At 35.8% G+C, this 14,777-nt stretch overlaps 1 protein-coding gene across 5 annotated transcripts in view; it reads right to left on the reverse strand.

Moving 5' to 3' along the window:
• The window catches only part of SENP7 (SUMO specific peptidase 7), a 158,889-nt gene that overhangs the window by 21,633 nt on the left and 122,479 nt on the right, over positions 1 to 14,777 (reverse strand). For all 5 annotated transcript variants that reach the window (XM_020999860.2, XM_020999859.2, XM_020999856.2 and 2 more), the window contains 2 exons: positions 5,304 to 5,428; positions 2,170 to 2,222 (listed from right to left, as the gene is read on the reverse strand). In XM_020999860.2, coding sequence (XP_020855519.1) covers positions 2,170 to 2,222; positions 5,304 to 5,428 — 178 coding nt within the window. The remainder of the gene's footprint in view (positions 1 to 2,169; positions 2,223 to 5,303; positions 5,429 to 14,777) is intronic.

Raw genomic sequence — 14,777 nt, forward strand, 5'->3', positions numbered from 1 at the left:
TATGCAACCTCCATCCCCTACTTCTCATTGTCCTCTGGGGCCAAACATAATATGTCTAATCCCTCCTCCATATGAAAGCCCTTCAAATACCAGACAATAACTATTACATACAGAGTATTTTCTCCTTCAAGCTAAACATCCTCAGTTCCTTAAAGTCAGTACTTCTCTGGCATGTACCTGAGGCCTTTTACCATTCTGGCTACCCTCCTCTGGATTCTTTCCAAGTTAACAATGTTCTTTTAAAGTAAAGCACTAAGAATTGCACATAATATTCCCTTCATGGTCTGACCACTATCACATCCTTAGTTCTGTACAGTACCTCTCTCTTAACAAAGCTTATGATCACATTAGGTTTTTTGGCTACAATAGAACTGCTGACTCATATGGAACTTGCAGCCATTAAAACCCTCAGATATATTTTGGATGAATTGTTGCCTATGTCTCCACATATTAAACTTGTCAAGTTATTTTTGAACCCAAATTGAAGGTTTTAAATGTATCCTCACTAAATTTCATCTTAGTAGATTAGGCCCCACATTAGTCTGGGAATAGTAAGTCAAATTCTTTGTTGTACCCAACAACAATGAAGATGCTATGGAGTTCCAGAATGGAGGCCCACAGGAAGAACTAAAGAGCACCTGGCTGGAACCATACTGACAATGGAATCTGCCCATCAGACATAAGAAGCCACCAAAGAGCAAAGTTAATCACATATGGAAAGGCACAGATGAAACTCCAACGTGATCAACTGCTATCCCCACTGGAAGTGGTTAACTTAGAACTACAGTAACAAGCATTAATATCCTAATGCCAGTGATCTGATTCGCCCCAATGTAAAGTAGGGATTCAAAATGCCTGTATGAATGTTCTATATGGACAAGCCTGGGAAATTATTTGCATGGTATCCAAGTTCCTCACTCCATTGCTTCTGCAGCTTGAATTGGTTAAATTTCCGACAGGATCAAGCACTCAGGTACTGGTCCCAGAAAAATAGTCCCAGATAACAAAATTCCTGGGAGGGGGAGATTAGTTGCTTGTTTGTGTTCACCATGACAGGATAGGTCTGAGGAACTGGCCCAAATTAGTTGAATTGTTATGAGTATCAACTGCTTTTGAGAAACGGCCCCAGACGAAGCTTACCATGGCTCAGTCTAAATACAATTTTCTGAACTCCAGAACATGCATGGAAGAGGTAGTACCCTCTCAATAACATTGTTACTATAAGAAACTGTGTTCAAAGTTAGAACTTATAATTCAGAGTGGCAGGAATATCTCTTCCACACCAAATCCCCTATACACAAAGGGACTACTGTTCCCTTCCCTTTATAGTATCAGAAAAAAGGAAGGACACCTTCCCTCTGCCCTGATAGTAACCACACCAACAGCCCCTCACCATGGCAGCTGGTGATGTTCAAATTTGAGAGAATTTTTTTTAATTTATTAATTTTAGCAGCTATCTTCATCTAGTTTGCTTAAAGGAGTATGTATACTTATATATGTACATACACAAACACATCAACGGGCAGGCCAGTATGCAAAGTGATCAATTCTTAGAAAAAGTGTTTTATAAATCCAATGTACTACTAATTATTATTATGAAGAAAAATAAGAGCAAGAATAAGAAGAAAGCAAAAGCTATCCCAAAACTTAAAGCTTCAAACTGTATCACATAAGACTTGTCAATGAATTAGAATAATAAACCTAAACCACATCACTACCATTTTTGTAAAATGAGTTTGAGAGAGTAGACTGGTAGCCACAAAAGGTTGATTCTGTAGCAGACATTAATGATCTTTAACTACAGCTCAGATGAAATGTAGAAAACAAGATGTATTAATAAGTCCATCGATGATAACTATGTTGGGCAGTGTTGCTAATAGCTTTTAAAAATTAACCTTGAAAAATTTAGTAGAGATGATGAAGGATATGTGTAAAATAATACATCTAGGGAGGAAAAGTAAACAAAAAAATACAGTGAAGAATGATTAGCTAAGAAGTAGCATAAGTCTTTATCCTTTCCCTTCCCCCTCAACAAAGAAAGTCTAAAAAATTATGATCTGAGGACCATAATATCCATCACAATGACATAACTTAATATGCCCCTTGCTCAGATAACATAGTACACATCTAAGTTTTTCTTCCCTCACCTCTAAAAAAGAATTCACTTACCTGGGGATCCTCTGTCTCTAAGGAGAGTGAGGAAGTAATACGTAGATCATTATCTAGTTTGAAATAACAAAACAATATAAGCACTTATAAAACCAATATTTGTATGTCTAATATTTCATCTCTATCCATTTAGTAAAAGAAAAAATACCTACGACTTATTGGGCTTTGTTTATGTGTTATGCAAAAGCTTAAACATTGGAAAGAACTGATAATGGCTCGTTCTTAACAACAATGGCCAAATCTCAGTGGCCAAAACCTGAAATATCAGATACCTGTGACAGTCTTTCTTAAAAGCTGGAAGTACAACAGTAAGAAAATTAAATTAAGAAATTTATTACACAAAAGGCCTTATGCTAAAAATTAGTGACACAAGGATAAAAAATGGCTAAATTTTACAACTTATGGTACTATATTCTACTGTGGGAGAGGCAGGGATTATAAAGATATGGCATGTACACACAGAAGCATAATAAAAGGTATACACACACACACATTACATATATATACTTATGCATGTGTATAATATATACATACCATGTACCTATATATATATATAGACTGACATATGTACACTCATTTGTATGTATTCTGTTTTATCTGTGTACATGTTTATATACATATATGTTCTTGAGCCTTTCAGGAACAGAAATGTATATTCATATACTACATGATAAGTATACCATAAAGAGGTATCTATGTACGTGTGTGTTTACATGTGGGTGTACATACATATACATGTATATGTGTTTATAGAGAAGGAGAAGGCTATTCTTAAACTTTTCAGCATGAAGATGTATACACACATATACACAAAACATATAAAACATGATAAATATAACATAAAGAGGCATCTGTGTATGGGTAGGCATGTATATTATATGTGTATACACATATGTGTGTATGTGTATTCTTGATGGTGATGAATACAAACATACAAAAATACTACACAATAAATATAATATAGACATTTATATATATGTGTGTATGTATATACACACATAAACATGCATATAAACATATATATGTTTATATGTATTCTGGAGTCTTTCAGGCTATAGATATACACAAAAGCAATAAATATAATATAAGAGGCATCTGCGTACATGTGTTTATATATATGTATATATATATGTATATATACAGATTTATATACAGATTTACATGTATATATAAAAATAGACACACACACACATATATATTCTGGAGCCTTTCAGGATGGAGATGCATACATACTACACAATAAGTATAATATAAAGAGGCAAGGGAGAGATCCAAATAAACTGCTTTAGGAAAATCTGTGGAGAGAAAGAACATTTTTAGCTGGGATAATCAGGGAAGGTTTAACAGAAGAGGTGCTAATTGATCTGAGCCTCAGATGAAGAGAGAGATTACAACAAATGGGAGATGAGAAAGGAGTAAATTCCAAGCCTGGGAGATGGCCTTTGTAAATGCACAGATACAGGAGATCAAGTGTGAAATTTTGGGGAACATTTAGTTGTCTAGTTTGATTTTAATGGAAGGCATGAAACTGGGTGCTGTGAAATAAGGCAGGAAAAGGTAGATTGGAGCCAGATTGTAGAGGGCCTTAAATCCAGGCTAACTCCCAGCAAAAGGGAACTAATGCAATTTGGGGTTTTTTTCTTTCTGATGAGGGGAGTGACATATTCAGACTTGTGCCTTAAGAAGAGTGTATGGCAAGAATGTTTGGCAAGTGTATGAAAGACGGGTTAAACATGGGAGAGAATAGAGGCAGGATCACCAGGTGGAAGCTACTAAAAAATCCAGATAAGAGGACCTGATCTAAGGTAGTAGCTGTTTGTGTAGAGGAGAAGTAATGTTGAGATGTTATGGAGGTTGATTCAATAGGACAAAACAGTTATTTGAATATTGGAGAGGAGGTGCTAAAAAAAGAAAATGGTCAAAGATGACTCAAAAATTTTAAGCCTAAGGTAAAAACAGTTTGGGGTTATGATGAGGTCTAAGTTATGACAACTCCTATTGATGATGAGGAGGTCTAAGTCATTGGAAATGGGAAGATTAAAGAAAAGGCCTATGTTGTTTGAAGGGTCATCAGTATGAATGCTGAAATAATGATGAATAAGAACACAGGTTAATATGGAGAAAAAGAATGTGACTCAAGTACTGCACTCATTGAAGCAGGAGGGAGAATGACCTGGGAAATCAGTAGATGATAGCAATAAGAATCTAGCCTGAGCAACAAATCTTACAGAATTAATTTCTGAGTGATGATGGCAGAGGAATAGTCTAAAAATGGCAGAATGGACTGAGGAGTACGCTGACTCAACTTTCTAGTCCCAGAGTAGGCTGCAGGGAGGGCAGGAGGTAAGAGGATCAGGCAGATTGAGAGTGGGTGTTAAAGGATGAGAGGTTTTTAGGAAAAAGTTTTAACCAGCACCAAAAGACAGGAGAAGAGATATAGGATGAAAGGAACTCTGCTGACCATAGAGTGGCAGTGCCAGAGGGTATGACAAAAGAGGATAGCAATAAATGATGGTTAATTGGAGCTATCTTTTGTTATCTTTAGTTAATGATCACCTAAACAATAAGCTCCAGGAGGTTGTTAGTGGAATTCTAGGAATATTGCCACTTCATCTGTTTTGTTTTTCATGCTTTGACTATAATGTAATGGCTATTTTTTTATTAATGTTTGCTTTGGCCAAAACATATATGCCAATTATATGATATGGCTTCTCTGGGTATATTTAAGTGATATTTTGTGTTGTATATTGATCTCATAGTAGAAAATCTGAGTGGGAGGAAGAGAAAACAATTGCCTATGAAAACCGCTAGTTACTGTATACAATTGTTACTAACTACAACCTATGCATGGAGATGAATGGCACAAAATGAAAGTCAGTTGGATTCAAAAATATTTCTACACATAGTTCTGTAATTTCAAAGCTGAATACATCAAAGTCACTTAAAATTTTACTTCTATAATACAACAGACAAGGTTTCCTTTGCATGATAATCTTAGGTTTCCTGCCATTCATTTTAAAATTATTTTTAGCTATGCCATTAATTTTAAATTGCTTTCTGTAGCCATTCTCTTTTAATATTTTGTACTTTATTGCCATGATCATTAAAAGACTACCATCTATGTTATGTATTACCCAGAGTTTGAAAGTCATGTTGGCATTGTGGAGACTTGGATTGTTGAGATAACTGATTTGGAAAATCTTCATACACAGGCCCTTCTAACCATGGAAAACAAATGACTGCAAGATACCAATGAGATCTGTTTTAAAAAAAAAGAAAGAAAGAAAGAAATATCTTAATATAAACAAAAAAATTTCAAAGGCACTTAATCTTTTCCATAAAAACATCTGATAAAATAGGCATAATAATTCTCATATCAATCTAATAACAATCCATCCAATTGTTTGCAGTGAGGTACCAATGATTATAAGAAAGCTCTTACTTATATTGAGCTAAAATTTGCTTCCCTGAGACTTTATTTCATTGAATCTAGTTTTATCCTCTAGACCAGTGGTGTCAAACTCAAATAGAAACAGGGGCCACTAGTCCATATATAAAGATCCCATATATGGGCCAAATACAGACTTAGTTTTTAAATATTATGCTATGTTTTGTTGTATTTTTATTTATTTTGTTAAATGTTTCCCAATTATATTTTAATCTAGTTTGGGCTGCACTGAGGAATGTTGTGGGCCCCAGCAAGAAAAACTGCATGTTTGACACTTCTGCTCTAGAGTTACCCAAGATAAGCCTAATACCTATTCCATATGGCAGTGCTTCAAATAATTAACAATAGCTATATTCCCTTCCCATCTCAACCATCACCACTCAAACTCTTCTCTTCTTCATACAATTTCCAGTTCCTTCAAACAATTCCACATAAACCCCTCACCTCTCTGGTCTCTTGTCTTGCACTGAGAATGAGACACTAAGAACTACAGATTATATTCCAGATATAATCTGAATAGCAGAGAGTACAGTGGGATAATTAGTACTATTTATCTGGATATGATATTTCTACTAAGGTAGCCTAAGATTGAATGAGTTGTTTGTTGTTTGTTGTTTGTGTTTGGTTTGGTTTTGGTTTGGGGTTTTTTTTGGGGGGGTATGGGGGAGGTTAACAACCATGACATGCTGATGACTCATTTTGAGCCAACAATCAACTAAAACTTGTCTTTTCCTACAGAAATACTATTAAGCCAGGTTTCTATCATCCTGTTTTCAACACTGATCCCGTTAAGTAATTTATTAGGTATTCTCTTCTACCCATCTGTGGAACTGTCATCCATAGATAAGATAAATATGTTTTTTTTAATGTCTTCATCCAAGTTGCTGATAAAAATGCTCAACTGGACAAGGTTAAGGACAAAGCCACGTGGCATTCCATTAGATATCTCTATCCAATTTGTTAATTTCCTACTTTGAAGGATCTGTGATTGATTAATCTCTGATATACATGTTTCCTCCAACTCAACAGAATCTTTTTCTCCTGTATGACTCTCTTCTCCATGTTCCCACATAAAACATTTAAAGAGGGCAAATCTAACATGCCAAGGGCCTTTCTCTCTACATCTCGACGTTGTAGGGGTGCCAATGGAGGTTGACCATCTGGTCATATATTTCTGTTGTAACATATTTTACATGTTTTCTGTAAACTTTTCATCAGTAATATAACACAACCTACTTATATTCATTGTATATCTACTTCCTTTGGGATGACCAGCAACTTCAATTTCAAAGACTGTCATGCTTCTGACAGAAAATTGGTATTTTAAAAAGTGACCCTTTGACTCAGATAGAAGCTTGGGATTTACACCTGTCTATCAGATATTTCAAACTGGGTACTTCGTAGACATCTTAAACTTAAAATATCCAAATCTGAACTTATTATCTTTCCCCCAAAACCTCCTTCCTAATTTCCCTATTACTCTCCAGGGTACCTCTATCCTCCCAGGCCCCCAGGCTCACAACCTAGATGTCATCCTTGACTCCCCAACTCTCTCATCCTCCACATAAAATTAGTTGTCAAGTCCTATAATTTCTACCATTGTAACAATCTCACATATATGGCCCTTCTTTCCTCCAACACTACCATCAACTTTAGGCCAACCCTCAACACCTCACACCTAGACTATTGCAAAAGCCTTCTAATTCATATCTCTGCCTCAAGTCTCTCCCCACTCCAGTCCAACCTCCACTCATCTATTAAATCAATCTTCCTAAGCCAGAGATTTGACCATATCACCAGCACCCCACACACACACACAACCCCATGCAACAACTTCCAGTGACTCCTTGTTATCTCCAGGAACCAACAGAATCTTTTGTTTGACTTTCAGAGACCTTCATATAACCTGGCCTCTTCCTACCTTTCCAGGGATCTTATTCCTTACTCCCTTCAACACATTCTGTGGTTCATCAGCACTAGCCTCTGTGCTCTTGTACCCATAATACTCCATTATCCCATCTCCAAACATTTTGACTGGATGTCTCTCATGCCTCAAACACTATATCTCCTCATCTCCATTTCCTAGCTTCCCTGGCTTTCTTCAAGATGCAGTTAAGGTCTTACCTTGTGCAAGAAGCCTTTCCCAGTCTTTCTTAATCTTCATGCCTTCCTTCTGAGACTATGCCCAATCTATCCTATATGTATCTTATTTGTACATACTTGCTTGTGTGTCATTTCCCTCATTAGACTGTGAACTGATTGAAAGCAAAGACTGATTTTTGCAATTCTTTGCATCCCTATCACTTAGGACAGTGTCTGACATATAGCAAGTGTTTAATAAATGCTCACTGACTAACAGTAGAAAAGCATGTTCAATTTCCCAGAAGCAATCCAGCTTATCCTCCAACTTCTATTCAATTCTGGATCTAGTTAATTGTCGATTTTCAATGTATGTTGAATATATATGGACCAGGTTTATAACTTATCTACCCAACTGTATCACATAGTCTAGCAAAAAGAAAATAAATTCTTCATACACAAAGTACTATTTCAATAATCACCATTACAGAATGAAAGTGACTGTGGTTTCTTGAAGACCATGCCAGTGGGGCATAAGGTCTGGAAGGTTGTACCATTCTATAAATGTTACAGTCCTAGTGACTGTATGGTCACTTTTCTGAGGACCAACCTATTAAGTACAGAGAGGCTCATCACCAGTCGGCTAGTCACTGAGTAAAGAATTATTTGGCCATAGTTGCCCTTGAAACAAATTAAAATATAAAAAAGCCATCAATCCAGTGTGGATAGCCACTTTCTACTTCACCAATGATTAGTGAAAAAGAAAGAAAAAGTGCAAACAATCACCTAGTTTTAGCCCATTTCAAACACAGACTGAATTGTGGGCACTCCAAATGTGAGATGATTATCTAATATCAATAAGTAGACAAGCTATTAGAGCAGAAGTTCTCAATCTGAGGACCATAAATTTTTTATTTTAATTTGTTAACTATGCTTCAATACAATTGACTTCCTTTAAGCTTATGGATCTTATTTAGTGCATTTAAAACATTATTCCAAGAAGGGATCCTCACCAAACTGCCAAAAGTTTATACAAGAAAAGGTTAAAAATCATTTTATTAGAGAAGCTAAAAAAATATCAATGCTGACATTTCTTTAAGCTGAACCAGAAGCAAAAGTAAGTTTTGCTAAATAGGATGGTTCACGGGTGCTTCTTGAATAACCAAATGAAGGAGCTATACAAAGACAATAAAAAGAACCATTTCATGGGATACTTGGACATTTTATATTTCAGTACTCACAATAAAAATTCATTTTAAAAAAATCACCATGAAAATTATTGTAGTTTATATACCAATACTGGTTGCAGGAGATAAGGACATAGACAAATTCTATTAATAACTAAAAATAAGACCTTCTGAATTAAACCACCATATACTCTAATATTTAGTGACTAAAACAGAGGTGGGCATAAGAGAAGATGGCAAAAAACAAATCTCAGGAAACGTAACTCATGAGCAAGAGGCTAAATGCTTCTAGACTACACAAAAGCTTCATGACCATATATAATGAATATTTTCTTCAAGATGAAGGTCAAAAGGCACTGGACATAGCAAGCACACAAAAAAAATAAGAAAAATAAAACACTTTTATCTTAACACATAGAAGATGACAACTTACTAATGTAAGAGTCATTTCTAAATCAATCGTCTCCATGAAGTGAGACCACTGACTTGTTAGAGCAAAATTAAAAATCAAAACCAAATTAGAATAATAAAAATGAGAAAACAAGGAATGCAATTAAAACAACTCCAATCTAGTATACTTAAATAAATTATTTACTCCTCAAAATAAGAAATCGATTTAATCAGTTTAATTATTAAAGGAACTGACATAGACTATCACCATTTCCTAAGGAAGTTTAATCAGTGCTAACCAACTACCACAAAAAGAAGCCCAAAAGAACCTAGAATCCGTCTTATCTGACAAACACCTATTCTCTTTGCTAGGCAATACTAGTATAGAATATAAACTCATTTGTAATATCTTATTGAGAAGGATGATGGAAGATCATGAGCAGCATCATAATAAGTAGTACAGGAAAAGAAATAAGTTTTAGATAGTTTAGTGAGAGACCCAATTAAGCCAGATTTTCTCAAGAGCATTTAAGGATAAAACTGGAAGGAGATCAACAAATAAATGAAAAACGGAAGCGATCAGATAAGATTATAACATCACTATAACTATACTCTCTACATCAATAACAGAGGAAACAACACATTTGAGTTTTGATATCTCTTATATCATAGTCCCCAATGTGCTACATGAGGATATAAAATGTTACTAAGGAAAACAAAAATTGAAAAAGCAGAGGAACTAGACCAAGAGGTCCATGTTGGAGATAACTTAATTGTGAGTGCACTAAGGGATCAATTCTCAAGGTATTTGAAAGAGAAGAAGAAACCAAATGCATGGGAGAAAATCACTGACATTCTTAGCATTAAAAAAAAAGTGACTCAAATCCTGTGAGAATAATAGAGTCAGAGGTTTCATAAGAACAGCTCTCCTCTCACTATATCAAATAATTCAAGCAAAGAGCACCAATACCCAGGTGAAAAAAATGAATATATCAAGTCAAAGAAATCTCAACCCCTCATCATTATATCACTGTTACAAGTGGTGGGATAATAGAAGAATGCCTCTTTCAGATTAATAATAATAATAACATTAACAAAGTAAGTGTACTATGTGCCAGGTACTATGCTAAACACTTTACAAATATTATCTCATTTGATCCTCACAACAACCCTGTGAGGTATATTCTATTATTATTATTATCCCCATTTTACAGATGAGGAAACTGAAGCAAATAGAGGTTAAGTCACTTGTCCAGGGTCACATATCTTGTGAATATATGAGGCCATATTTGAAATTAGGTCTTTCTGACTCCAGACTCAGCACTCTATCTACTTACTATACACCACCTAGCTGCTTCAGATGAGGAAAGGAGATGGTGAAACAAGGGGTTCAGATTATGAATGATCAAGTTTGAAGAGGAGAGGTAGATGAGAGGTTTTTGATTTCTGCTCCTGCGTTTGTGGTGATGGGAAGGCAAGAACAGGACGGGGTGTGGGGGGAATGGATCATGGAAGAATGAGGGGGAACTGGGTACAGCTAGCGAAAAGGGAACAATCTGGCACCAGCCTGAAGTAACTCCACAGAGGTGGAACAGCATGAGACAGGGGGCTTGTAATGAACTTTGTTAGGGGTGAGGTATTGATTGTTGTATACTTCAAATGATCTACAAGACAGAGTTTTGTGTTATGGTCAAGTGTTGTACTGTGTAGAGGAAGTGGTTGGGTACCCAGAAAGGTATGGCTCAGATTCATTGGTTCAAAGGGAGAGTGGTATGACACCCAGAATGCCTACTACACCCTACATACACATCCTACCACTACACCCTAACATACCTGAGAATAGCTACTATAGTAGGTGTTCCCAACTTTTCAGTTCCCGTACCCCTGGAGCTTTCCATAAACCTTACTGCCTTCCCTATTCAATAAGAAACAAAATAAGTTATAGAGTTTACCATACATATGTACATAAGAAATAAAATAGATGAATTTCCATAAAGAAAATTTTATTTGGTACATAAAAACATTTTAAAATATGAAAGTCTAAAAATATTTATCAGAACATGGGCAAATAAACTAGTGACGCCCTTGATTCTGTTTCTTATTAGCCATGAGTTTTATTTGTTGGGTTTTTTTAAAATGCCAATATATCATATTAGATCATTAGTTCGTTTAATGCTTTGGATCTGATAGAGGACAAGACTGAGAATCTTGATTCAAGGAATTAAAGCCCTGTCAGCATGTTTAATAAGAATGTGATTTGCTTCTGCCAGGTACACCAAAATTTTTCTAATTTCATTAGTTAGAAATCAGGTTAATTTTCTGGTTATTGCAAAGGTCAATTTTCTTTTCTCATCTTTTACTGGGTTATCATCCCTAACTTTTTCCTAGATCAATATGAAATTTTTTTCATATACAAACTTCATTAATTTGATTTTAGTTAGTGGGAATTATACCTTCAACCGATTCTTTCAAATTTTTAAGGCATACTACAATGCTTCCTCCCTTTCTTATCCTGTTCTCTCCTCCCTCTTCCTATTTCTCCTCCCCTTCACCATTCACTTTACATTTCACAAACTTCTACTAACACAAGTTCCTCTGGAATATTTCAAGATGACAATATAGTTATTTACCAAATATCACCCATAACTCCTTGACAAACTTCCTATACTTATAGTGGATACATATACCCCAAGATTGGAATCACAATATTAGACAATACTAGAAGTTTAAAATAAAGAGTAAGAAAAGGGGTGGAATGAAAATAACATTTCTTGAAAACAAGAATTATTATGAAGAAATGGAAGAATGAATGAGATGGAATTAGGTACTACATTCTTATCTGAGTTGGAAATGGGAAGGGTAAAAAGAAAATAGCAAAAGAAAATAGTGAGAGAATATAACAATAATAGTAAAAATAAAAGGAACTTTACTAGCATACAAACAGGGTAAGGCATGGATGTTCCCCTTTCCCAGTTATTATTTGAGACAATTATAGAAATTCTAGCTATAAGTAATCAAAGGTATAATCACTGGGAAAGATGAGACAAAGCTATCCCAGTTTACAGAAGACTCAATAGAACCACAGAAGAAACTAAGCAATTGATAGTTTTAACAAGTTAAGAGGATACAAAATAAATCCACAAAAGTCCTCAATATTTCTATTTAGTACTATAAAAAAAACTATGAAGAAAGTCACTCATAATAGGAATATTCACGTTCCATCCTCTTCTTCTGTTCTACTCTATATATGGAAATACTCATTTTATTTGGTGTTTGTTAAGTTCAGAATAAAAAAAATTCACTCAATTCTATCAAAAAGAGTCCCACAATTCTAAATCACCAATAGTAAGAGAAATGCAAATTTAAAGAATGAAAATCCAGGTAGAAGAAAGCACCAAGAGGATACGACCAATAGACTCAAAAACTACAGAGTGGTCAAGAAATGGGCAATGAATATAGACAACTTTTTCTCTGAGTTAAGCTATGTAAGGTAAGAGAACCATAGGACACAGCTTGAGAAGATGTGAAGGGTTTTTTAAGGATGCTTGATATCTGCATGTGCTGGTATGCAGTAGGGAAATGAACTAGTGGATAAGGAAAATAATCATTTTGTGTAAACATACATACACACATTGTCTCCCTTATTAGAACCTAAGTTCCTTGAGGACAAGGACTCTTTCACTTCGTCTTTGTATCCCCAGTGCATAACATGGTAGCAGGCACATAGTTGGCACTTCATGAATGTTGACTGATGATCCAATGGGTGGTATGCTGAAGACAGGAAAGTGTCAAGAGCATAATTTGATGGGTTGACATTCACATAGGTTGAAAAGAAAAGAAAAAGGCCACATCATTCTCTGAGACTAGACCAAAGTAAAAAGGATTGGGGGAGGAAGGTGGGGGGACAAATAAACCTGAAGTGATTTCAAGCATGGAATCAGAGAGGAGAAAAAGCCTATATCAGATTACTCAATTTTTTTTCAGTCAAGTAGAACACAAAGTCATCCACTGAGAGACAGACATGAGGGAGTGGTGTGAGCAGCTTGAGAAGAGGTTTGGAATAGTCACAGTGCGGAGTGTGATAGAGAGTGGGTCAATGAAAAATAAAGGAGAGGCACATAGCAATGAGGGCCCCATTGGAACTGGATAACATAAACATGCAGTGGACCCAGGCAGCATGGTTCTATGACTTACTCCATCATGTTCAGAATCACAAAAGCAAAAGTAGAGAAGGCAGATGACAGGAGTAATCAAGGATTAGATCATAGAAAGAGATAATTACCAGTGGGACAATGATACAAAGGATTGAAGTTTTGGAGACAACGTACAGTTACTTTGGTTTACTTAAGAATTTTGAAGGAAAATTAGAGCAGAGTAGCAGGAATCGCTTGGGAAGGAAAGAAGAAATGGAGTGACTAGAAGTTGCAATGAGTTTAGAAAATGGGTTTTGGAAGGATGAAGCACAGGGAGGAGCTGGGAAGCTAGATACATGGTTAGACACATAAATTTTAGAGTTCTGGATTATGGATGTAGAACACGTGTGAGTAATGACAAGAGCAAGGGAATGTCTATCCCTGTTTGTGACTGAGGTGGAATGAAAGTACAAACCACAGAAGCTGAGGAGGTTGATAAACTCAGAAGCAAAGTTATATGAAAGAATATCCACATAGAGAGGCAGTATGGCATAGTGGGTAGAATGTTACTAATGAGTTCACAGTAAGGAAGAAATGTCTAAGTCAGGGGTGTGGAACCTGAGGCCTCAAGGTCACATGTGGCCCTCTAGCCCTTTGACTGAATCCAAACTTGACAGAACAAATCCCCTTAATAAAAGGATTTGTTCTGTAAAACTTGGACTCAGTCAAAAGGCTGCACTCAAGCACCTAGAAGGCCACATGTGGCCTCAAGGCTGCAGATTCCTCACCCCTGGCCTAAGTTTTCTTACATACCTACTGGCTATGTAACCTTGGCAAGTGACGTAACCTGTCACGTTGCAAGCAACTCTTGAGACTATAAATTTCAGAGAATTTGCATTGGTAGAAGACATCTATCATGAAAAGCTTCCCAAACAATGATGAAATCAATGGTCTATTCCAAAAAAAGAAAAATCAACATGTAAGTTTAAGTCTACAAATATAAAGGCAGTGTTTGATGTGAAGAAGAAGATAGTGATTCAAGTACTGAACTTCTTCAAAAGAAGGAAGGATGACCAGATAAGCTGCCACCAAGATCTAGACAGGATGATATGAAAGAATGGAGTGAAATTCAAAGGAGGAGAGGTCACTAAGTGAAGATGATATGCAAGATGCTGGAAGAAGCAGCAAATAGAAAAACGATAATGACTTGGGGGAAGTGCTTTGTAACCTTAATACCCTAGAAATAGGGAACCATATTATTATTTTTTAAGATCTCTTTTTTACCTTCCCCATTTTCCCTTCATACTAACTCTTTCTCCTAAATTGGCTATGTCTGTTATCTGAACCATCATCTTCTTAGTCACCTAGGCT

The sequence above is a fragment of the Phascolarctos cinereus genome, unplaced genomic scaffold, assembly GCF_003287225.1.
Source record: "Phascolarctos cinereus isolate Bilbo 61053 unplaced genomic scaffold, phaCin_HiC Scaffold_726;HRSCAF=1367, whole genome shotgun sequence".
NCBI lineage: Eukaryota > Metazoa > Chordata > Mammalia > Diprotodontia > Phascolarctidae > Phascolarctos > Phascolarctos cinereus.